This window comes from Ictidomys tridecemlineatus, chromosome 8, assembly GCF_052094955.1.
Source record: "Ictidomys tridecemlineatus isolate mIctTri1 chromosome 8, mIctTri1.hap1, whole genome shotgun sequence".
In the NCBI taxonomy this organism is placed as follows: Eukaryota; Metazoa; Chordata; class Mammalia; order Rodentia; family Sciuridae; genus Ictidomys; species Ictidomys tridecemlineatus.
The window spans coordinates 133663361-133689873 of record NC_135484.1 but is presented as its reverse complement, the minus strand read 5'-3'; the positions used below and the strand labels follow the sequence as shown (position 1 = coordinate 133689873).

At 39.2% G+C, this 26513-nt stretch overlaps 1 protein-coding gene across 2 annotated transcripts in view; it reads left to right on the top strand.

Moving 5' to 3' along the window:
* Positions 1-26513, top strand: part of Gmds (GDP-mannose 4,6-dehydratase) — a 615427-nt gene that overhangs the window by 497726 nt on the left and 91188 nt on the right. For both annotated transcript variants that reach the window (XM_005335160.4, XM_078020438.1), the window contains exon 9: positions 18594-18690. In XM_005335160.4, coding sequence (XP_005335217.1) covers positions 18594-18690 — 97 coding nt within the window. The remainder of the gene's footprint in view (positions 1-18593; positions 18691-26513) is intronic.

Genomic DNA, 26513 nt, shown 5'->3' with positions numbered 1-26513 from the left:
CCTTACCCCTCACTTCCTCTTGTATGTAATTTTGTATAACCCTGAGGATCACCATCCCTTTCCATGCAATTTCCCTTCTCTCTCCCTTTCCCTCCCCCCTCTCATCCCTATTAATGTTGATCTTCTTCTCCTGCTCTTCGTCCCTACTCTGTCCTTAGTTACTCCCCTTATATCAAAGAAGTCATTTGGCATTTGTTTTTTAAGGATTGGCTAGCTTCACTTAGCATAATCTGCTCTAATGTCATCCATTTCCCTCCGAATTCTATGATTTTGTCGTTCCTTAATGCAGAGTAATACTCCATTGTGTATAAATGCCACATTTTTTTTTATCCATTCATCTATTGAAGGGCATCTAGGTTGGTTCCACAATCTTGCTGTCGTGAATTGTGCTGCTATGAACATCGATGTAGCAGTGTCCCTGTAGCATGCTCTTATTAGGTCTTTGGGGAATAGACCAAGAAGGGGAATAGCTGGGTCAAATGGTGGTTCCATTCCCAGCTTTCCAAGAAATCTCCATACTGTTTTCCAAATTGGCTGCACCAATTTGCAGTCCCACCAGCAATGAACAAGAGTGCCCTTTTCCCCACATCCTCGCCAACACTTGTTGTTATTTGACTTCATAATGGCTGCCATTCTTACTGGAGTGAGATGGTATCTTAGGGTGGTTTTGATTTGCATTTCTCTGACTGCTAGCGATGTTGAGCATTTTTTCATGTACTTATTGATTGATTGTATGTCCTCCTCTGAGAAGTCTAAGATTCATTTTTGAACCATAAGAAAGGATTTTCACTTCTAGCTATAATGGAATAAAAAAACTAGATTTAACCTTTTATCTTTAAAAACCTAGGAAACTAGACAAAATACATGAAATAATTGTTTCAGATACTGGATGGCAAGCAATATGGGATTGAGATCTCTGATAGAAAATAAATGAATTAAAGGAGCTCTGTAATCACCCTGTCCTGCTTTCTCCCTGGGAGTACAAGGAGCAAGCAAGGAGAACCCCAAGCTTAGAACAACTCTCCTGCTGAATTGAGGAGGTAGAGATCATAATTCATAGTCAGAGGGACCTGGACATTATAGGACAGAATTCTAGAGAGAGGGGATCTATATGGAACAGAGCTCCAGAAATCTACATAGAGGTTCTCTTAAGTCTTCACTTAATAATAATAAGAGGCATGTGTGTAAGAAATGCCACAAGAACTTAGACACAGAACTACCTGAGAAGCGGAAGGTGAATGTTTCTTCCAGTTCATCCAAGACTAGAAGGCTTTGAAGACTCAGCCATACATGATGAGGCAACCTGTGGATCCCTCAGAGAGTACAGTGCAGATTTCAGAAGGGCTCTGCCTCAGCAAGAAGCTGTTCCGCAGAGCAAAGTCTACTCTAGACTTAGGCTAACCAGGTTTAAATACATCTCTAAAAAGGATGGAACTGGACACAAATAACCTAGCTTCCTGCCATTACAAAGCCCTACATTCTTTACAGGAAAACAGTAAATCTTGACACTCATCTACACAGAATTCATTATGTTCAGCTTTCAATCAAAGCTTAGTAGTCATGTCAAGAAGCAGGAAAACATGACCTATAGCCAGGATAAAAATCAATCAATAAAAACAGACTGAGGAATAATAAAGGTATTGGTATGAACATACAAAGATGTTTAAATAACTATTATAATGATGTTCCGGTTTTCTAAGAAAGACAGGAGCACATTGCAGAGAGAGTGGTAAATAGCAAAACTTTTTTAAAAAAACCAATGGAGATAAAAACTTCTAGAGATAAAAAACCAAATATCTGAAATCTTAAAAATTCATTGTTGGCATTAAATGCAGATTAGAGGGCTGGGATTGTGGCTCAGTGGCAGAGCACTTGCCTTTCAAGAATGAGGCACTGGGTTTGATCCTCAATAACACATAAAAATAAATAAATAAAATAAAGGTGTTGTGTCCATATACAACTAAAATTTTTTTAAAAAAAGAGCATAAATATTAAAAATATATAGCTTTCTCAGGTTACTAAGCATGTTGAGCATATTTTCATGTGCTCAATGGCTGTTTGTATATTTTCTTGTATGAAGTATTCAATTTTTTTATTGAGTTGTGTTAATGTGGAATTACGTTTTATATTCTACATATAAGAATTGTGTCCATATATACATATTACAATTATTTTGATCCCAGACTCTGGCTTGACTCATTGTTTTTTTAATGATCACTTTTAAGGAGCAGAGATTTTGAAGTGTTATTCCTTTTATGATTTTTTGATGGTTTTGGGGATTGAACCCAGAGCCTTGCACATGATAGGCAAAGGCTCTACCACTGTGCTACATTCCTACCCCCCATTAAAAAAAATGTTTCTTGCTTTTGGTGTCCTAAGAAATCCTTGTCTTTTTTTTTAAACTGACCTATATATATAATGAAAACACATACAACACAAGAAACTAAAAATTAATAAACTATATGATTACAAAGAGATGAACTACATAAAAATGTAAAATATTTGCTGTTTGTAAAGCACTGTTAAGAATCTGAAAAGATAAGCCATAGATGAGGAAACTATATTTATGTAAAAATTTAATAACAAAACAATCTAGAAAATCTTTGACTACCCCAAAGTTGCAAAGCTATTCTAATTTTTATCTAGCAGTATGTTAATTTTAGCCCTTACATTTAAATCTATAATCCATTTGTGTGTGTGTGTGTGTGTGTGCGCGCGCGCGCGCGCGCGTGTGGTATGAGGTATCTGCTGAATTTCACTCCCCAACCCACATCATTATTAGTGTGCCAGTATCATTTGTTGAAAAGACTAGTCTTTTCCAGCTGAATTATCTTTGTGGAAATTCAGTTGCCCATATACGTTTGGGCTTATTTCTGAAAAGTTTTATTCTTTTCTATTGATCTGTATGTCTAACCTTATGTCAATACCATGTTTAAACTTTAAAGATGTTAAATGAGGCAGTAAACATTCTCCACCTTTTTTTTCAGAAACTCTAAATCCTCTGCATTTCTGCACAAATTTTGTCAATCTCTATTAAAAAAAAATGTCAGTGTGTATGGAGACATAATAATAGAAATGATCCAAGAGAAAGCACAGAAGGAAAAAGACTAGTGCGAGAAAAGAGAGAGAGAATAGTCTCAGGAACTTGGGGACAATTATTAAGCAACCTGACATGCCATTGAAGTCCAAGGGGGAGAAACACAGAAAAAGAATTAAATAATGACTATTCCCCCCAAATTTCATAAAAACAATAAAACCACAGATCCAAGAGGCATAATAAACCCCAAGAAGAATAGCAATCTTCCTGCCTCAGCCTCTCTAGTTGCTGGGATTATAGGCAAAATGCCTGGCCCATAAGTTTTTTTCACCTCTTCCCAGAAAGAGAGATGTGATGGTTCAGCATTCTAGATGAATGAAAGACCTTACTTCGTGCTTTTAATAATAGTCTTCTGAGTGGCAGCCTATCACACTTCTTGTCACCTAGACAAAATGGTACTCTCCTGTGTACCCAGTAACTATTTCAGTTCTTTCTGCCTCTTATCAGTGGAGTTGAGTTTGCAGAACATTCATCTTATTTATTCTATACAGGTTGAATATTCCTAACCCAAAATTCAAAATACTCCAGAATCTGAAACTTTGAGCACTGATAGAACACCACAAGCACAAAATTCCACATCCAACTTCCTTTGATGGGTCACAGGCACATCACATGAAGAGGACATTCATACCTGGACAGCATCAGCTGAGACCCTAGCCAATATCAAACTGCTAGCCACACAGGCAAAGCATCCTGAGTGGTTAACACAATCAGGCCTTCAGATGTCTGCAGTCCCAAGTATCTGACCCCAGGAGAAACCCCAAGTAAAGACATCTCAAGTGAGCCCAGTCAACCTGGGGAACCATAAGAACTGTCACAAATTGTTGTCTTTAAAAAAAAAGAAAGAAAGAAAGAACTCAGGCACACTATAATATTGTGCAAACTTAACTTTCGGGCTGTGTATAAGGTATATATGAAATATAGATGAATTTCTAGTTTAGATTTTGGTTCTATCCCAAAGATATCTTATTTTGCATATGTGGATATTCCAAAATGAAAAGAAAATAAAAATTCTGGTGCTAAACTCTTCTAGTGATACTTAAAGTGTAATTTATCTAATAATGTCAACTTACTTCACCAGGCCAAATAATAAAATCATGACAGCTTTGTGAATGTGTCTACCATTTATATTTCACTGTTTGTTTTTTTTTTCAATCTCCTTTCTTTGGGTCTTCTAGAGCCTTCAGGTCAGCATACCAATCACAGCTGGAAGAGGAAGAGGAAAGCCACAGGCAGTGTCCCATGCCTGGGCCCTGGCTGCTCCTCTGCTGCAGCTGTGAGCTTCTGAGAGGGCCATTGAGCCTTTCTTGGTTTCTCGGGAGCAGAGCCCTCACAGTTAGAAACCAGACAGAAACGAAGGCAGCACACTAGGATCTGAAAGATTCTTAAGAGACTAAGAACAATGTTGTGCCCAATTTGGGAAACCTGCTTTATAGGACTTCAAGAGTACAGTAATCCCTTCTTATCTGTGGCTTCACTTGGAGGTGTCAGTTACTGGCAGTCAGCAGCAATTCAAAATATTACATGGAAATTTCCAGAAATAAACAATTCATAAGTTTTAAATTGTGCACCATTCTGAATAGCATGATGAAATCTCACACCATCGTTCCCACACATGTTGTGAATTGTCTGTCTGTCCAGCATATCCACACCATAAATGCCACCTGCCCAGGAGACATTTAGTAGATATCTTGATTAGTAGGTCAATTGTCATGGTATCCCAGTGCCTTTGTGTTCAAATAATGCCTGTTTTCCTTATTTATGGCTTCAAAGTCTCAAGAGTGGTGATGCTGGCAATTATATTACAGTATATTGTTATACTTGTTCTATTTTATTAGTAATTGTTCACTCTTACTGATAAATTCACTGAATAGGTCAGAGTTCTCACCAATCATTGCCCTGAAGCCCCACCTCTGTATGCATAATACTTTGGGAAACATTTCAGAACTACAACTAAATCATAATAATAATAATATATGTAGAAAAAACAGCACACATACACACACACACACACACACACACACACACACACACTCCATTGGTACTATCCTTGGTCTTGGAACATATCCCCTGCATATAACAGAGGACTACTATACATGAACATGCTTCTTTCTTCCAAGAATCCTACCTAATTATTTTATTTCATGATTTAGTCAATTTCATCCCAAAGTCATTCATCTTCATCTGCACCCAGTGTGGTGTAGTATGATTAAAAGCAAAGACCCATCATCACATTCCTGGGCTGGAATCCCAACTCTGTGACTTCCTAGGACAGTTATTTATCTTGTATTTGTCTCTGTTCCCCTAACTATAAAGTAAGGATAGTAAGAGTCCCAGCCCCACAGGTATAGAGCGGAGTGAGCAGGTTATTAGGTATATGAACAGCACCTGCCTGAGTCTGAGCTCTGTGTAAACATTTGCTATGAGTGACTGGGTGATGATAGAAAAAGACAGTTGGGATTTGTGATCATCTCAAGACCAGTCATTGTAGCCACAATGGAATTGGATCCCAGGCCTTTTCCTGTGGTCCATGAGAGAAAAGTACATGATAGGCAGCTCCACTGGAAGTCCACAGTTTGAATAGGAGAGGATCTGGATCTTCCCCAACATTAGGGTGCTACTACTAGAGAATGGGGACACAGGCAGAGAGAAACAGCATGTGCTCAGTATCATGTGTGGTGGGCATCTAGTGTGAGCCAGAAAGCATGCCAGGAGCTCCACACTTAGACATCTTCATTCCAGGGGTTGGGTACTATTTCACTGAGGAGGAAACTGAGGCCCAGTGTGGTTCAGTATCCTCCCTAGGTCACCCTGCAAGGGAGTGGCAGAGTCGGATCTGAACATTTTTAAAAAAAAAAAAAATTTAGTTGTAGTTGGACACAATAAAGAAGGAAGAAAAAGAAAGAGAAGAGTTGCCACTTTCCTTTATGTTGCATTTTGCATCCTTCTTGTTGACATTCTTTCAAAAAAACTTCGTGATGTAATATTTGCACGAAAAACAGATCCAGGCCTGCACACCTCAGGGAAAGAGAAGCCCCAACCAAATGCCAAAAGAACAAAGATGAGGCTTGGCTTTTGAGCTTTCAAGAGCCCAAATTCTGATTGAATAAAGTTATATATGATGGAGTTTTCAAGGACAATTTTCACTGCATGCAATTTGGGTCTTAAGCTCTATCACTAGAAGCAAATTCTCCCTAAACCACAGCACCTCTCCCAACAAGTTGTATAAGTACCTGCTGCCCTCTAGGTCAGCAGCTGTTAAGTGATTGAGACAGCACTAGCATCTGTCTCTTTCCCAGAGTAGCATCAATGCTCACAAACAGCTGCCTGCAACAGGCCCTCTATAAATACTTAATTGAACACGAATGGATATTCCCCAAAGCCAGCTTGTCCAGAAAGGCCTTTCAAGATTGCTCATTGTCACTCTAATTTCCCCAAGTTCCATGGTTAGTATGATTGACCCTGGCATGGTGGTGACAGCTCCAGGGAAGTCACCATGCTTCCCGCCAGAGGGCTGTTGAAGCTGCCTTGCAGGGAAGGGGCTGTGAGGAGCTGATGGCCTGAAGAGGGAGGGAGAGATTGATTCATAATAGACAGAATCAGCAAGATTTGGTGAAGCCAAAGTTTCTAACTTCATTAGTGGCACCACTAGTTAACACAGATAGCATTCTGCCACTCGGAACTCTTACCTCCTGTATTATCTGTGCTTAAAGGAAAGTCAGAGATATTTTCCCTTGGTTCTAGACTTTCTCTACAGCCTCATCATACATGTTAGTTCCTCTTCATATTGATCAGTATCTGGAATATTCTTACTTTAGTTGCCTTAAAATCTGTGTTCTCTTCACATTTCTGCCTCTGTTTTGGGAAATGTTTATATACACTGAAAAGACTTGACACCTGAATTGCCATCTGTACATTTAAAATTGAAAGAGCTATTCCCTCTTGAGTATTTGATACCATTTGAGTAATTTAGCTTTGCATTTATTAGAAAATAGCACATTAATTTGACTTTGGGCTAGTAAAATATATTTAGGGAAGCAGATCAGTACCACAGGCCATCCTGATAAAAGATTAGACATGCAGACATTCGTAAAGGGATGCCAGCTGTATGACAACAGCTGTTTCCTTCGAACAGTTCTATAGGGTATTTTAGAGGAGGGGCAGGAGGATGCTTTATCAGGGGTCTTTTTAGTGTTATGTTTTGGTTTTCACTTTCTGTCCACTTCATACTAAGTAACACAAAAAAGAAACACCTTTCTCCTACAACTAAGATGTTGGTAGGATAAACCAAACAGGCAAATACTTGTCTTGACTAATTTTCTGTGATGAATCTTGTTAGATTGCAAGAAGAAAGTTGTAAGAATGGCCTGCAATCACAAGAGAACCAATACCTGTTGCTGGGGGAAAGATGTTTCAGGCAATGGAAAGATTTATCATAGTTTGTGGTGCTTTCTTTACATTTTCAGTAAAAACAAGGGCAAAATTAGTATACTTTTAAAAAGAAATCCATGTCTAAAATCCTCCCAGCTGGGATGGCAAGCCATTTTGTGCTGGCCCACATTTCTTCCCTAATTTCTTGGTAGGGGGAACTTCTGGACCCTGGGCCCTGGGCTTTGAAGGAGGATCCTGATGAGGACAGGTAAGAAGAAGGGCCAGTGGATACAGGTTCTAGGGTATGAATGAAATGTCCCTGTGTCCAATATTGTTCCCATGAGGCATTCTTCCAGAGCTTACTGAGCCTGTGACTATACAGTATGGAAAATCAAATCCAGTCTGTAGTTGTTGATGAGCAGAATTCTCAGGTGACACACTTCTAAGAGTTTTCTGCAGGGGGGCAGTCAGGAGAAGAAAAACTACCATGGCTCTGCCTTTCCCTTCATACTATTAAATACACTGCTTTTAAGCCAGCCATCTTTGAGTCCCTGGTAGTTTTGACCCCTACCTCAACAGTTTGCTAAATTTTTCTTTGGTAAACATACTGTCCAGCTGAATTTAGTGAAATCTGTGAGACTGACTTCTAGAAATATAACTCATCTCATCTGTCATCACTCAGAATTTGCCATTAGAGCTAGAAAAATTGATCACTGCAAGCAAACCTTCATAGAACTATGTACTCTCAAGTGCATGTATCATAAAAAAAATTCTGGAAAGTCTCTAAGTGGGCCTTCAAAAATATTCACAGTCTATTTCATCATAATAGATTATTTCATGCAAACTCTAAATTGTGGAGATGGGGACATAGCTTAATGGTAGGTATAAAGCTTGTCTAGCATGTATGAGGCCCTGGGTTTGATCCCCAACATTACAAAACATAAAGAATAAAAGAGATTTCTTTTTCTCCTTCCTCTCTCTCTCTTCTTGTTTTGTCCTTTTCTCCCTCCCTTCAACCACTGAGCAATCTAAGCCCTAATCATCATTTATTTTTATAAACTTCTTAGGTACTTGGATTTTTAACCCATAAAAACCCAAATGCTACAGCCTAAACTGATGTGTGCTTTTGTCAAAGCAACAGGCGTTGAGTCATTAGCATGATGAAAGCTAATTTGAACCCTGGTATGATGTGATGTGGTGGCATGAGACAACTCTCATTCTATTTCATATGCAGTTGATTAGGTAGAAAGTCAATCATAGTTCTTAACCAAGGATCGCGTAGATCCTGAAACTGTGGTCTTTATAATAACCTAAGTAAACATCCAGCACAGTATCTAAACACATAGATGTATAGTACATGTACCCTCTGCCCACCTCGTTTTCTCTCATTGAAGAGAATCAAAAGATATTTCTCTGCCCTTGAGAACTATAGACTCTACAGGGCAATAGTTAATAAGAACACATCATTCACAAAGATATATACATAAGATGATGGCAGTGTACAAATGTATCACATCAATACTGAAGTAGTGGCACCATATCAAGGTTGAGAGATATCTAAAGAAAAGATTGAAGCCAGCCCTTGTCCAAGTGGGAAATGCAGAGAGTAGTTAAGAAGAGGGAAAGCTGCCAGGTGGGTGGGATGACATGACAAAGGCATGGAGGCAGAAGGCAGTGAATTGTATGTGGGTGCTAGTGCCAGGCAAACCAATAAGCTGGGTGAACCAGCTTGACCACTTCAGGGCATACCAAGAACTACCTGCTCCTATGATTCCTTCTGCTTCCCCTGACCACTTCCCACGCGTCCTTGTGGCCTTAGCTCAGACATCCTCCCTGGGGCTGATACTCTCCTCCAACCAGGTCTGTGCCAGGTGTCTTCCTCTGGGCTGTGACAACATCCTGTCTGTCTCCATGTGGTGTGGTAGTCACCAGATTCCAGGTTCCTGAAGGATAGAGACCAGGTCTAGCTCCTGGCTTGCTATAGCTGCTGGCACTCAGGGGTGTTCAGTGTAAATTTGTCGGAGATGGAAGAAAAGGAGATGGATAGATGTGGTTGTATAGGTAGAAGAGGTGAGCACAGGCCCAGAACTGTGACTGAGATTTCACATGGAGCCCGAACACCAGCCTTCTCCATGGCCCTGTAAAAGACCTCCGATCCTTTTGCTTTCTCTTTTAAAAGAGGAAAATTTCCACCTGTATCCTTTTGGGGTAGATAGTAATGTCCCTACCGAGTTAAAATAAATAAGGCAGCCAGATAATGTTTAGCAATCCATATAAAGATAGCATGGAAACACCAAGACTCACTTAAATGCTGGCTATGCATTTGAAAATTCTTCCACTGCCATTTGACAGCTAAGGAGGAGCATTGCTGGTCTGTTTTACTTATTTCTTTATTTGCTTATGCATTTATTTATTTTTAATCTCTTGGGTTCCCTCCCCCCGGGTAAGCACCACCACATAAGACTTTCCCATTGGATTCTCATGCCAGTCTGATTTCCTAGAGATAAAGCATAAGAAAAGACAATTTGAAAGTAGAGCTTCTCTAATGAAAAGCTTCTCAGTGATGCTGATAAAAAAGAAGAAAGTGAGGTGACAAATGACAACTGTCATGGAAAAATGTTTGGGAAGGGCTCCCCATAAAAATGATAGTACCCTCTTAAGAGGGCACCCCCACCCATCAGCTTTTTCTAGCCATGTGAAATAGTCATGACCTGAGCCAAGGATGGTGGAGCCAAGAAGCCTAGCTCTGCAATCTTGGCTCCAAATCCTCTTCCCCGTATGGCCTTCTGTAAATCGTTCAGCCCTCAGATCTTCTTTTTCTCCCGTTTATAAACTGCAGATTACACTACCTGTCTGACTCTTGGCAGGATTCAGCAGTTAACGTTCCTAAGGGCCCTCTGATATAGAAAGCACAGAATAAATGTAGGTGTTAATCCTGAGAAGTGCCTTCTACATGAACAGCTGGAGAATGAATTTAAATTTTACATTTTTTGTTGTAGTTCAATAACTACAGAAGTAACAGCTGGACTTTTTGCTGCCAGAAACCCCTCATTTAAGAACAGTTAGCATCATTAATATAAATAAAATGGAAGAATTCTGGGCAGGGATGGAGGCAGACGAGTCTTCATTTCAACAGCAATGCTAGAGAGCTGTAGGCAGCTGAGGTTCTCAGATCGCATGGTGTCCAGGAGACTGGTGTTATCTTCCATCATTAGGGCAGGGGTTGTGATTAAAACACCAGTTCTCATCTCTCCTGTTCCACCAGCAGGTCCCCCTCCCTAGGCCCTTTGGAAACAGTCTGTCCTCCTAGCCTTTGACTTCTGCCCTCCTGCCTTCTCAGGATTCCAGGCCTGCCATTCCTCCCTCCTTCAGATCCAGCCACTGCCTTCTTCTCCTTTTCCCTGCTTTGACAAAAGGAATCTGAGAGTTGCCCCTCCTCACTGTCCCCTTCTCTTTCCAGTCTCCTGCTCTTGACACTCCAACATACCAGTATTTTCTAGCACTTTTGGGGACCCATTCAAATCCCGCATCTTCCTGTGTCTCATCATTAGCATTTGACATTATTGATCATGCCCTGGGCAGACACCCCTGTGCCTTCAGTTTCTGAGGCCAAGCCCTCCAAGTTGACCTGCCTCTTCCAAATGGCTTCTTCCCGTCTTCTGTGCAGACTCTTCTGACCACCTTGTAGGAGATGTCCTCGGTGCAGGAGCTGGCATGTTAGTGGTTCCAAAGATGCCAGCCCCTGCCCTTACCCAGAGGAAGAATGGCAGGAGGAGACCTGAAAGGAAGTGTTGGGTTTATAGAGGAAATGGTAGGACAGAAAGCCTGTCCCCAGAGCAGAGCTCTGACTGAGCCCAGTGGAGTCTGGCTGCAGTCATTCCAGAATCCCAATCTCTGCCACACACAGGGGGCTCTAGAAAGGGTTTCATCAGCTGCCTATAATCCCTGCGGCTCAGGAGGCTGAGACAGGAGGATCACAAGTTCAAAGCCAGCCTCGGCAATGGCAAGGCACTAAGCAACTCAGTGAGACCCTGTCTCTAAATAAAATACAAAATAGGGCTGGGGATGTGGCTCAGTGGTTGAGTGCCCCTGAGTACAATCCTCTCCAGTACCAAAAAAATAAAAATGAAAAGAAAGAAAGGGCTTCATCAGTCCTGACTGATTTCATATAAAGCTTATCTCTCAGCCAGCTCCGCTTGTTATTTGGGATATTCTGTGGGCCCTTTCCATCTGAAAAGGTAAATAGTTCTTCTCCGGTAAATTGTCTTGATTTGTTTCATGATCATTATTTGTTTCACTCTTATTTTTTCTCTCTTTCTAGATAGAAATCCTATTGTCCTTTACTACACTCTTTTAGCTGATTATTTTGGCTTTTACTTTCATGTTTCCAAATAAATTGTTGTGATTATTGTTTTTTTATATTTTATTTCTCTTCTAGACATTATCTGTTAGCTTTCTCTGATCTCTTATTCAAAATGAGTACTTTGTTCTCTTTTTCTACCCAGTCCTCTATTCTCTTAATACTCTATTGTTAAATTTTAATTTTTGATTAGCTCAGTATTCAGCATTACATTTTTATGACTGATTGGTATTCATTCCATTAAATCACAATTATTTTTGCTTTTCTATACCATTATCATTTGTTGATCATAGTCTTATTAAATGCATTCTTTCTCCTTTTGCTTAATTTTCTATGTATTTATTACTAAATTTACCCTAAACTCTGCCCCAGTTGTCTAAATTGCTTCTGAAGGCTTTCAGGTTCTCTCCATTCCACCCCACCCCCTGAAATTAGTCAAACAGTCATGTCTTACTAAAGCATCTCTCTAGAAGCTTCTGGCCTAATCTAGTCTGGGTAAGTAGGAGGGTCAGCACCCTAGGTCTCCCTTCACACTCACTTGGAGGATTCTCTTAGCCAGTCTCTTATATTAGATCCCACTTTTGACACCTTTTGTAAAACTTTTTGTTTGATGAAGCAGAATATTTGTTTGTTTGTTTGTTTGTTTGTTTGTTTAGAGACAGGGTCCTCCTATGTTGCCCAGGTTGGCCTTAAGCTCCTGGGCTCAAGGGATTCTCTCTCCTGCCTCAGCTTCCTGAGTAGTTGGACTACAAGTACATGCCACCTCTTGTGGATGAGTGAAGCAAAATTTTAGTTTGTTTCCTGAGAAGGATGTCTAGAAACAAGTATTTTGTAGCCAAGCATATCTTAAAATATCTTTAGTCTGTCTTTAAAACTAATATTGTAGCCAATACATCTTTCTAGATGGGAAATAATTTTCTTTCAGAATGTTGAAGGTTTGGGCTGGTGATATAGCTCAGTGGTAGATCACTTGCCCAGCATGCACAAGACTCTGGTTTCAATTCATTCAATTCGTAGACACACACACACACACACACACACACACACACACAAACACAAAACAAAACAACGTACAAGGAATTTTGAAGATTTACAATGTTATATGAGAAACCAAGAGCTTATCTGACTTCCAGTTGTGTTTGTTCTGTCTGGGAAGTAGCTCTTGCCTTCCTTTGGTCCCAATGGTCTGAAATATGTAAGGTAGATGCAGTAGTTTGGATAAGTGTCTCCAAAACACCCACCTGTGGTACTATTGGTAGGAGGTGTGGGAATTTAATGAGGTGTGGTCTGGTGGGAGAAAGTTGTGTCACTGGAGACATGCCTTTGAAGGGAATATTGGGCCCCTTCCTCTCTCTTTGCTTCCCAACCACCATGAGGTCATCAGCCTCTTCTACTGTAAGGTCCAAAGCAACGAGGTCAAGTGATCATTGACAGAAGCCTCTGAAACTGTGACCTAAAATAAACAACCTTTCCTCCATATATGTTTATTTTCCCAGGCTTTTTTTTATGGCAGTGGAAAGCAGAGTAACACAATGGATTTAGACCCATCCATTATATAGAGCACCCTTCTAGTTAGGAAATGCATTTGCTTCTACTCTGATAATTTTCCTGATTTATTTTAAGATAATTATTTGCTCTGCTCCATTTTTCTATGTACTCTTTTTTTGGAAATCTGGTATAATGATCTCCTGAGCAGTCTTCTCATTTTATCAACTGCCTTTTATTTTGTTTGTTTGTTGTGTTTTGTTTGCATGCTTACATATTTTTTCACAACTTTCAATGTACATTTCAATGTAGTCTTAAAATCATCTTTTAGCTGGATACAGTTGGACGTACCTGTAATCCCAGCTACTCAGGAGGCTGAAGCAGGAGGATCTCTTGAGTTCAGGGGTTCGGGACCAGCCTAGGCAATGAGCAAGACTCCGTCCCGAAATAATAATAATAATAATAAATCTTCTCTTGAATTTTGAGCCATTTTACTTTTTCCATTTTTAAGATCTCTTGATTTTTCAAAGTGTCCTTTTTTTATATATAGTATCCAGTTGTCTTTTCCTTGGTATCATTCCGTAGCTCTGTATCTAAGGATATTAAAGGTATATATGTGAAAGTTTTGTTTTTAAAATTCTTCCATCTTGGCTTGTTCTGTTTCAAGTTGCTTTTTTTTCTATTTATTCTGATTTTGACCTTTTATGTATGTGATTTTCCTCACATATCTGTCTGATAATTCTTGGGTTTTGCTTCTGTTTAAAAGTGGGGGCCTAAATAGCAAAGTGGGAGTTTTGAGAATATAGTTGGAGCTTAACCATAGTTGCCTGTATCACTATGGGCTGACCTGACAAGGCCATTTAGCTGGAAAATCTCTGATGCACAAAGGAAACTCCTAAGTCTCATCACTGGGAGAAAATAGGATTGACTGCCCACACAGTAAGGGCAGGGCAGGGGTCCCCAGGTTCATTGTGCATATATTTGGTTTACAGCATCTTGACCCACCCTTCACTGGGCCTATGACCTTCAGTCCAGCGACCTTCTTCTCCAGGCTGGGTGGGGCAGTTGCCAAATGCTGAGGAATGGGAAGGGGTGGAGCACCAGCCTGCCTCCCAGGCAGAGGATAATCAACCCACACTTTGGTTCCTGGTGGAGGCTTCTGCAAGTGTAAATTTGGTTCATTCTCAGCTCTCTGACTAGGGCTTCTGGTAAGTTTTAACACTGTTCTATCTGCCTTCCAGAATTTGCTCCTTCTCACCTCTTTCCTGTTATTTTAGCCTTCATGAATTTACTCAATTTTTTTAAAGTGGACCTGAGAAGAAGCAGAAGTGTGTACAAACCACCCATCTCTTCAGAAACCAATAAGTCTTCCAGGACTGTGACTGCTTTGTGTTATCAAACCCTAGCCACTGCAGCCTCCAACCTTCATAAAATAGCCTTTCTTGAAAATAATTCCTGAAGGATTTTACAGTATTTCAGTTACTCTGAGCAGTGCATTGCTCCCTCCCATGCAGGTCCAACTTACCTGATTGATTTTGTCTGTTATTCTTTTAAAGACCCACAATTGAGTAGATTTTAATAGGACCTCATCTTGCCTTATTGGGCATGATCCTGTTATTCTATTGCCATTTAATGCTTATTAGGAGCCAGTGGTTTCTTTTAAAAGTTGAATTATATAGAATCCCTTCCTGATAAATCGCTGATCCAAATTAGTGGGTAGTAATTCCAATTAATTGGCTCAATCTACTCCCTGAAAAGCCACCATCGTTTCATTGACACTGCAACTCTTTGAGTCATAATATTACTTGTTAGGACTAGTTAGCTGTTACCTTTTGCTTGTTAATACAAGTGTTTTGTGTATTGTTGTAACAATGATTTTTGGCTCTTTGCCCAAACTTTTGCTTACTGCCCTCATGCAGACCTGGTGCAAATTAGAAAGTGGTTTTTGCCAACCCAGTTCCACTTTGAGCCATTTCCTAGTTCCATTTGATTATTCATTGTAGCTATATTAATTGTAGAAAGCAATGCCCTCTAAGTGCCTTAGAGACTGTTTTGACTTTGCAAGATGGAAGCCCAACAGACAGTGGTCAGATGGCAACAAAAAAGCTTTAATGGGAGCTCTGACCTCTAGGTGCCAAAGTAATATTAAACCCAAATCTGACTTTCAGGTTGTATTTAATAAGCTCCTAAAAGGGAGTGTGTCCTTCCTTTAGCCTTTCTCACCTCGACTAGTATAACAAATCCCAAATATGTGCTGTGACTAGCAAAGCAATCAAAGAGGGTCAGTAGCAGACATTAAAAATCAAGTGGTCCAGCCATGCAGCCTCTTGATATAAATGCTTTCCCTTAGTCCAGAGTGAGGAGGTAATGGGGGGGGGGGGGGCAATTCTGACCCGCAGGCCAAAGCTCTGCTAAGGCTTGCTTGCTACTATCCTAGAAGTAAGAATGGGTTTTGCAGTTTTAAAGGGTGGCACTATGAAAAATTAAGGTAAAAAAGAAAAGGAGAAGAGGGGGAAAGAAGCAAAAGAAGAGTGAAAAGGGAAATACCTAACAGAAACTATGTGATCCATACTGCCTAGGTCTTTATGAACAGGTTTGCAGACCTAGGGTCCAAAGACCCCTCTTCCTTGGCCTCATTCTTTTCCTGAATCACATGCTCCTTCTCAAATCAGGGAAATTGTCCCAAGTCTTTACTGTGGCTTTATCAATTTAAATATGTATATGTGTTTGTGCAAGTTCAAAAAATATATAATTATAAATAGATTTGAATCACCAATTTTCCAGATCATAATATCTGAGATTATTTACCAATACAAATGACATATTGGAATATGTATGTGTACATAGGTCAGTGTAGACTAAATCCTTAGCCACACATTGTAAAAAACACAATATTATGAACAGTGTTGGCTTTAGGTGGAGCGACTGTCATGAAAAATGATATGTCATGCTGAACTGTGTTTCTTCGTAAAGTATGGAATGTAGACAGAAGTGAAGTTAATGCCTGCCTATGAAATACAAATATTCTTTCATTTACTGGAAGCCTAACCAAAGAAAAGTTTTCAATTAGCCAATTAACTTTAGAATAAGTGATATTTGGGCTGGGGATGTGGCTCACGCAGTAGCACGCTTGCCTGGCAAGCGTGTGGCCCAGGTTCGATCCTCAGCACCACATACATACAAAGATGTTGTGTCCCCGAAAACTAAAAAAATAAATAAATATTTTAAAAAATCTCTCTCTCTCTCTCAAAAAAAAAAAAGAATAAATGATATTTTTTAAAAAATCATGACTTAAGCAGTTTTCGTCCTTTGGTCTTTATCCATAAGAAATTCTGATTACTATCATTACTCAGTTTCACATTATAAAACATTTCCATTCTCCATACTCCAGAACATCCTATTTCTAGGTGAATGTTCCAAAAACACCTCTGATCCCATCATTCCTTGCTTTGTAACTCTCAGCTCTACATAACTTGTCAGATTGATCCACTCAACATTAAGAAGTTAAAACAAATAAGTGTATTATCAAAGACTCCCTTTCACATTAATCACTATGAAAGTCATTGAAAAATAACCAGTTGTACAGTTTATATTATTCTACATATTGTGGTATAATTCTCTCACTGTTGTGGGACTTTTTTCATATTTGCCTTGATTTTCTTAACAGAGTTGGCACACTGATAAACTGAAGATTCCTCCAATCGTCAAGTATTTCTCTTTGATATCAATAGGTGATTTCATAGCATATTCAGGTGATTGATCCAAAAGAATGTTTGTGCCTGGCACAATGGTTCACACCTGTAATCCCAGTGATCCAGGAAGCTAAGGCAGGAGGATCACAAATTCAAGGCCAGCCTGTACCACTTCACAAGACCCTGTCTCAAAGTTTTAAAAAAGGATTGCGAGTTTCACTCAGTGTTAAAGGTGCTAAAGGGTTCAAGCTCCATCATCATAAAAAATAAAAATAAAACTTTGTGAGGTCAGAGCTCCAGTACACAACCTATTTTAAAATTTAACCCTCCTTTAGTATCCATTATTAACATGGAACTTTGCAGTTTATAGAATACTTTCATTTTGATGTCTTATAATTATTCATTATAACCTTTTGAGCCTGTACTATAAAACAAATATATATATATATATATATATATATATATATATATATATATCCCTCATCAATCTTTAATGCTTATCTTAAATGGTACCTGGGACTTGCATAGTCAATTAGCTAACTTAGTACTCTTTGATTCCTCTGTGACTGGTCCAGGGAACACACAGACTTGTCCCATGTTCATAGAATTCATCTCCAGCTGATAAATCGAATTCATTCTAAGGATGAGCACTGACATCAAATGTAAACTTTTACATCTTTCCTTGCAGAAAAAAATTCATTTTTAAACATAAACAAGTATATTCTGTTGTTGGGATGGCAGATTGTAGAAATCCATAGGTCAACATTAAGCCATTGGCATTGTTTATTTTTTAAAAATGAGAAAATAAAACAGAAAAGTAGATTTCAGTGAGAAGCTGGTCTTGAAGTAAATGGGTGTGTCCTGGAAAAATGTGCTCTTGAGGAATCATGATGGATCTTCACTGTTGTCAACTGTGGGTATTTAGGGAAGGAAACGGGACTCTTAATAATATGCCAATCAAGTTAGTGGAGCACATGGTAGGGAGATGCTGATGCACCCTGTCTCAGCAGGAAACAAACAATTAGTTGTGCACTTTTTAGAGTTTTAATCATCTGAGATTTATTAACAAGGCCCACTGCTGACTGAGGAGGGCAGGGGCACTTGTACATAATACAGAAATGAATTGAGTCATCATTTAGGATATGGAACTTATCCTCAAATGGAATGCATTGAAATGACACTAAATTTCTCAAAAAGTACAAAAGGAAGGGAAAAATAAAGGGAGGAGGACAAAATATATTAATTCCAAATAACTGCCTTTATCAAGAGGGGGATGAAAAAGAGCAAAATGTTTGAAATGCCTAAAAGTTACCAAGTTCCTTTTATTAACTAATCTGTTCATTTCTATAGCCTCACTACTGAATTGATGATATTTTTTTAAAAAGCGGGAAAACTTCCTATTCAAAGTAGACCAGGAAAAGCTTTGAAAAGCACTGTTGCTCTAATGACAGGGTTAGGCGGGCCTGTCCTCCTACAGTTAATGAGCTTCTCCCCTCCTGCAGGGAGAAAGCAGCCATCTCAAGGTCTGCACTGTGGCCAGATGCTCCCAAGCAATTAGGAGCTGATTAAGTGTTTATCTTCTTTACAGGTGGGAAGGAAAGAATGAAAACGAAGTGGGCAGATGTAAAGAGACCGGCAAAGTTCACGTGACTGTGGATCTCAAATACTACAGACCAACTGAAGTGGTAAGGTCTCCCTCATCGCCCAGTGTGTGGTCACATTTGGCCACTAACTGGGAAAATGCTCTCATTGAATGCCTATTGCCAACTTTCAAAGCCATTTGTGTACCTCTCTGGCATCCTTCTGCAGGCATGTCCCAAACCAGAACACGGGAATTAAATTTGTGATATCATTATCACCACAAAAATCCATGACTATTAAGAAAAACAAGAGTAAAACACACCCAAGGAAATAGTTGATCTCAGAAATGGAGGCTGATAGCATGGGCACATCCCATCACATTAGTCTGTTCTGATGGCTGATCTCCAATGCTAACTTTATAAGTCAGATGCTCTGGACCTTCAGGGTCTGTGGGATCTGGAGGATCACTTGATGCTCTAGCTGAGCCTGTGTACCCTTGCACATGTGCACACATACACTCACATTCATGCATACCCATACAAGACATATTCACAGACATACCTAAGTGATTAACAGTCTAAAGACTCACCTCAAGTACCACACAGTCTATGAATCCTTTTCTGACCAATACTCTACTACCACTGTAATTTCTCCCCTTTCCTATGCATCCACATTGTCTGATGTGCATAATTCTATTATAGTACCTATTATAATCACTTGTTTTCGTGTCTTTCTTCCTTTATTAAACTCTGAATTAAAGATAGGGACTTTTTTAAAAAAGAGTATAACAATGTAGGTGTTTAATAAATACTGACTGATGGGTTGATAGATGAATAAACTTATAAGTACAGAAGTCCCTTTATTAAGAAATAACCCGGGGCTGGGGATGTGGCTCAAGCGGTAGCGCGCACGCCTGGCATGCGTGCGGCCCGGGTTCGATCCTCAGCACCACATACCAACAAAGATGTTGTGTCCGCCGAGAACTAAAGAATAAATATTAAAAATTCTCTCTATCTCTCTCTCTCTCTCCTCTCTCACTCTCTCTCTAAAAAAAAATGAAATAACCCATAGATCATTAGTATCAATAGTATATATTATTAGTGCATAATATCTTCTTTTCCTGAATTTATGGAAACATGTAGCTTAGTATTGTTACTTTAATGTGGTCCATTCTCACTATGGTGACAAAACACAAGATCTTAAATATAATAGAAATATACAAAGATAACTGGAAGCCACATCTTGAGACTGCGGCATTCTAATGTGATGATCACCAAATTAAGTGCATATTAACTGTGAAGGTAGAATCCTTTTGAACTCCTTTCCCTGTTTTGAACCAATTTTCTTTCTGGTTGTATAGCCTTTCAAAGATTAAGAAACTGCCAGAGAAAAGAAAAATCAAATGTGAATATGTAGTCATTAAATACCCTTTAAAATTGTTGTTTCAAACAGTGAAAAAAAAAAAAAGCTGTAGTTGGTGCTCTGGTACACACAGGAGGGGAGAAAAGGCAAAGGAAGCAGCCAGTGCTTGGGAGAGGCAGGACTGCGTGGTCCTGCATTGTCCCGGCACAGGGCGTGGCCCAGGCTTTGACACAGCCAACAATTGTTCCTGGTGCTAATGGTGAGTGGGTGTGCCTAGAGAGGATGTGCCCTGTCCCTGGAGGAGGAAGATACCAGCCACACTGCTGCTGACACAGCACCGACTGCCTGTCTAGAGTCCCAAGCCACACTGCCGTTTGTTTCCCCTGTCCCCATGAGGTGCCACAAGGGCATCATTTTTCTGGAACATTGCACAAATAAAATATATGTGCAAATTCGTTTTTCTGCTCACAAACAAAAATAGTCATCTCAGAGTGGAAAATTAATGAAGCCAAAAGAAACCCGAGTGCTTACAACAGCTCAAATGTGTCTCTTTCTCTCACTTGACCCCAAAATAGTTTCAAAAGCTAGGAAGTCATTAAGAATGGCTTGTCTGTCATTCTCACTTAGGCAAGGTGTGGGATTGATAAGGACACTGAACAAAAGAATTTGCTGAACAGGAAAGGGACCCTAAGACTAACAAGACTTGTTCTTGAATCCCCATGGACCCTCTTTCCTGCAGCAACACTATGCCCCTCCTCCATTTCTTTTGTTCATTCAAGCGCTATCATCATACCTGTTCTGCAACTCTGTTGACACTGGCATTGTTTGAACATAAGAGTGGTGTCTAATTTCATATGCCTGCTTTTTTTTTTAACAACCCATCTAGCTCTCCTCTGAGATTCCATTTCCCTCCTGATTTTGGATCTTAAGCTATGTTTTATCTTTCTAGGCCTCTAGGCTGCATTAATTACTTTCACTCCACTTCAACTTGGTATTCCACTGGGTGTACTTTTCTTGTATAGTGATATTACAAATTTTAACCTAATTCCTCAGAATGAGATTCCCCTAAAACTTAGAACAACATGATGTCTTCTGTGGAGTTTTCCTCTGGGATGACCGTTCTTCCTGTCAAAGGCATCTAGAACAGTCTATTCTGCACAAGCCAGAGGTTTCTTTTCATTCTTCCTGGGATTGATTCTATGAAAGTTTATTCTCCTGATCAACTTTGGTCATCTATCCCCCAAGATCTTCAGTATATAGAGGCACTCGAAGCTAAAAGCATAAACTTGGCCCAAGGGGAATGGTTCATGGGTAGAGCATGTTTCAGTATACTGAAAGCCATCACCAGGCCAAAAAATAGAAAACAAATATAAAAAAGCATAAACTAGGTTTTCTTACAGATTCCAGAATGACTGACAGAAAAAAAAAGTACCAAGAAGAAAATTTGAAAACAATAAAATATGATGAGAACATCAGGTCTCATAACATGAATATCCTAAAGCAAAATTAATAGGAATTAGAGCTTTATGTTATTTTTTTTAATAAGCTCAGCCTAGTCTTAAGTAAGTCCCTTTGCTCAGCAAAGTCGGTTACTCATCCAAAAGAGGCCACCAGTGAGACATGTAGAACATGGTTCTGCATGTGCTGATAACTTTTTTCCTCACTGATTTATCCAATGCTAACCCTTAAATCTTGCTCTTGTTCCAACTTGGAATGTTTTTATTCTGGACCAAAGACTTCAGCATCCAATTAGAACTGAATGGAGCCCCATTTAATGGTACTTAACCTATAAGCCTTTGGGGTTTCCTTTAGATGTTTAGGAGTTTTGCTGCTACAGATAGCTGAATCTTAGAAATTAGACTTTAAATTCTCATTGACTCTGAATTCCAGTATTTGCTGAAGGCAATCTTAATACTTGGAATTCTGTACGACCTAAGACTTGTGCCTTGGCCTGGGAGTGCCTTAGCATGCATGAAGCCCTGGATTCCATCCCCAGCATTGCAACACAAAACAAAAAAGATTCCTTCCTTGTGTATGGTTACTTATACATACATAGGTTTATCCCACAGATTTATTACAGAATATACTCATTTCTGGAGAAGTAGTAACATTGTGTCCTGGGAACCCCTCCCCTCAAAAAATGTAGGACTTTGAGCCAGACTGCCTAAATTCAAAACCTGTTTTTGCGTAGCTGTGTGACCTTAGGCAAGTTACTTAACTTCTCAGTGCGTCTGTTTTCTCATTGTTAAAAGTAAGGTTAATAATAAAACTTCTTTCAAAGAATTGCTGGAGATTTGACAGAGTCCATTATACAATGTCTGGCACACAGTAAATACCTAATATTGTTTATTTATTCACTCACTGAATATTTAATAAACACTGTGCTAGACCCTGAGAATACAAGTATGAACAAGACACATGTGGCTCCTTCCCTTGTAGAGGTACGATGATACCAGTTCCTAGAGTCCAGAACCTTTGGAAACGTAGGACATCATTAATGAATTGTGCAGGTTAACCAGTGATAAGTGGATAACAAAGGCTGATGGAGACTTCTAGCAAACATTAATATGTACTTGTTCTGTCTTGGTTCTCATTCTTTTGGAATCTTTCTTGAAGGTTCAGTAGCTATTCAGTGATATGGAAATATAAAAATATGAGAAAATTGGTACTGACCTATTGTTTAGTTTAAAATAACCACAAAGATATCCTCTTTGTCTTTGAGAACTTTAACTTGGAAAATTCTCAAAGGAAGGATTAATGGAATATTCATCTTCATGTGCCAGATTTTTAACCACATCATATGGTTGGTTCACTAAAAAATAAAAAATAAGACTTTTTCATTGGAATAAACAAAATCCTTTTTGTCTACAGAGCACTTGTAGGAATTGGGGTGATGGATACAATCACAGACCCAAATCAATTATTTTCCTGAAAATATATTTTGGTTTAAACTCCACTAGGTGATATTTACTAACTTTTTTTTCATTGCTATACCATTTGTCTTTAAAATTTACTTTTCTCCCTGTTGTATTTCCAGTGTTTTAAGTTGTGCTTGGTTTTTGTTTTATTTACATAGAAACTTTATATTTATTCCTAATCTTTACAGATATTAGCAAAAAAAAATCATGGGTTAAAATCTAGAACTAGAAAAGCAGTAACTTCAAAGAAGTCTGACCAGCAAGCTCAAGTGACTCCCTCCCCCGTGAAAACCTGTGGACTGTTTCTAATAAGACCACCATATGCTTGTCGAGTTGTCCCTCCCGCTGTCCCCCACCACAAACTTTTCCTAATATTTTTCCGTAAACTATGTTAAGTTAAATGGCCTGTAATTGCTTGCTCTATCTCACAGCCCTGTTTGGAATAATGATATGTAACACTTTCCAGACCTCAGGAATCTGATCTGTCATCAGAGGACTTGTATAAATACCAGTTAGAGCTTCCCTCTGTATTTGGGGGTGAAAATCCCTGGACGTGTTCACCAGGGTGGACTTTTGTCCTGAAACTTGTCCCCTTTTCCTCCTGTAGCTGCTCTCACTACTGCACACTTGCCCTTCCAAAGCAGGAAATGAGATCCCCCACTCTATCTGCCGCAGCTCTGATAGAGGCATTCTGTCTCTCCATCCTGATCTTCTGACCTCGAAGGCTCTCCTTCTCCCCTCCACTCCTGCTCTTCTTTGTTCCTTTCTCTGCCTGGTGGAAGCCAGGGTCAGAGGATGCAGAGAGCAGATTAGGGCCAGCGCCACTCTTCCGGCACTCCTGGCTCTGTGAAAGGAGAAGCTAGACTATTCGTTCTGAAAGGTCCCTTCCAGTTTTAATGTCCTGGCACCTTCAGACCACAGTGGTGTGGAATGCTGTCAATAATGCCCAATCAGAATGCTTCCTCTTTTGTAATTATTCTCTAGACTTCTTACTACTTGTATTTTATAAATAGTTTATATCTCTAAATCACTGTTTATATATTTTAAGCCTCCCTCTTAGGCTCCTCATACTAATCTTTATATCCTTCCTTAATCACATTGGCCTTTCCTGCCCTTTTCCTTCCTTGGACTTAACTGCAAGAGCTTTAGGTTTCAGTCTCTCCAATTGCTTCTCAAATGTTCCACTGTGTGTTGCCCATACTTCACAGGATCCCAGGAACATTTGACATTCCTCCCAAAGCCTGTGATCCTTCTTCAGCTACTGTCCCCACTCAAAAGCATTTCATACTTAATGAAATAGTAGTTGTGTACTGATTATAAAGTCCTCAGCTTCCTCTTGTTTTCTTTTCCTCTCCTTGGAGGTCCCTTTTTTATGGTCAAGTTTGGATTTAAATGTTGTTGTTAAAGACTCAAAATCCATCTACGTAACTAGGTACCTTCTCTTATTGAAAGATAGTTTTTGTGTTTATCCTTAAGACTGTCTGGCATCCTTAATGTCGATGTGTTCTTTACGTGTACCAGTAGAGGTTTCTCATAGAATTTTTACCTTTTTTTCCCCCAAAAACTATCCAGGTACTGACTATCCTCACTTATAAGCACAGTATAGACCTCTTGATATCTATAAAATAAAATCTCCAAAATCTTTTTATCATCTCAGAAATGTGTTTTAGCATCCACAATGGCTTTTCTTAGGAAGAACAATTAGTAGTTGAGTTCAGCTTCTTTCATAGCTAGCTCTGATGTAGCTCCCTCACGATATTGAATTACATATGAGTGATCTATTCATTAATGCAATCACTGGTTCCATTTTTCTTTTCATACTCATCAGTACTTCAAAATTTTGAATATCCCCATCTTTAAATTTTAAATTTTTGTCTTGTTTTACAAAGCAACAATGTTCTTCATGTTCTAGTAAGTCATGTGTACTTTCTAAAATAACTGTAACTCAAAAATCTCTATATTCATGGAGATTTCATAAAGAATACTGTCTGTGCCTTCCTTCCTGCACCCTATCCTAACATTTTGATCCCAGTACAATTAATTATTGTTTTGAAATTTTTTTCCCTAGCACATTCTTCCCTTGGAAGCAATTACTCTCCAGACACCAAGTATTCTAGTCTACTAAAATGTAGTGCAGGTATTTCTCCTCTGTGCTCTTCTCTCACCCTAGATGCCTCCTCTTGCCTCACTCCCCACACCCTTGGATCATGCCAGACTGATTTCTTCATTTATTGTTACATCCACTAGCAAAGTTGAGAATCCATCTGGCTGCTTGTCATAAACTTCCCAGGTGACATATCTGCCAATGGTCTTCCTGAAATTGTAGCTCCAACAACGATGCTTAATATACTTTGCCACTAGTAAATACCCGGTTCCATTCAGCAGTTGTTCATGGATAGGAACTGTCCTTAATAGCAAAATTCAATTTGGATATTTTGTAATACTGAATAAATCACTCATTTCCTGGATAAGTCATGTATGCCCTGCTTCATAAATACCTGCTATGAGAATGTGTAACTAAAAAACAAGTACGTGTACAAACTAAAAGATCCTTTAGTTTTTAGTATTCATTACAGGAATCCCTTACTTATGACATTTACCATGTACATTTAAAATACCATTCTGAACCAGACATGGTGGAAAACACTTGTAATCTCAGCTTCCTTTGTTGTTATTGATGTTGTTATTGTTTTTATTTGTTCTAATTAGATATATGTGACAGTAGAAGGCATTTTTTAACTCCAACCCATATTTTTTTATTTTAATGGTAAATACAATGGGCCTTATTTTTGTTTACATGCACTGGACAAGATGAGTTAGATAATATGGACTGAGGAGAGATAATAAAGTCAATCTTTGTACCTTTAATAAAAGCTAATTTTAAAATGATTTTGTGGGGTTTTTTTTTTTTAGAAAGTTTCTAATTCATGTCAGCATGTTCTGCTCATTTTTCTATTTCATTTTGTTTTCTTGATTCTTTGCCCCAATGCTTCTTATCCACAATTTCAGCAGTCCACAATGAGGAATCACATCCCACAATACAGCTTTCTATCCTCTTGCTTGTTCTTCCCCTTTCAGCATTGAGTTGAAGGCATTTTTTTAAATATTTTTTAGTTATAAATGAATACAATATCTTTATTTATTTATTTATGTATTTATTATGTGGTGCTAAGGATTGAACCCAGTGCCTCACACTTGCAAGGCAAGCTCTCTGCCACTGAGCTACAGCCCCAGCCCCAGCCCTAGTAGAATACATTTTGACACATTGTACACAATGGAGCATAACTTCTCATTCCTCTGGCTGTACTTGGTGCTGAGTCACACCAGTACTGTATATAGGATGTATAGGGTATATACCTGTATATAGGGTAATAATATCTGTCTCATTCTACTGTCCTTCCCATCCCCACCACCCCACCCTTCCCCTCACTCCCCTCTGCACAATTCAAAATTCCTTCATTCTTCCCTACCCCACCCCCACTATGGATCAGCATCCACTTACCAAAGAAACATTCAGCCTATGTTTTTTTAGGATTGGCTTATTTAACTTAGCATGATGTCCTCCAGCTCCGACCATTTACCTGCAAATGCCATAATTTCATTCTTATTTAAGGCTAAGTAATATTCCATTATGTGTATGTGCCCCA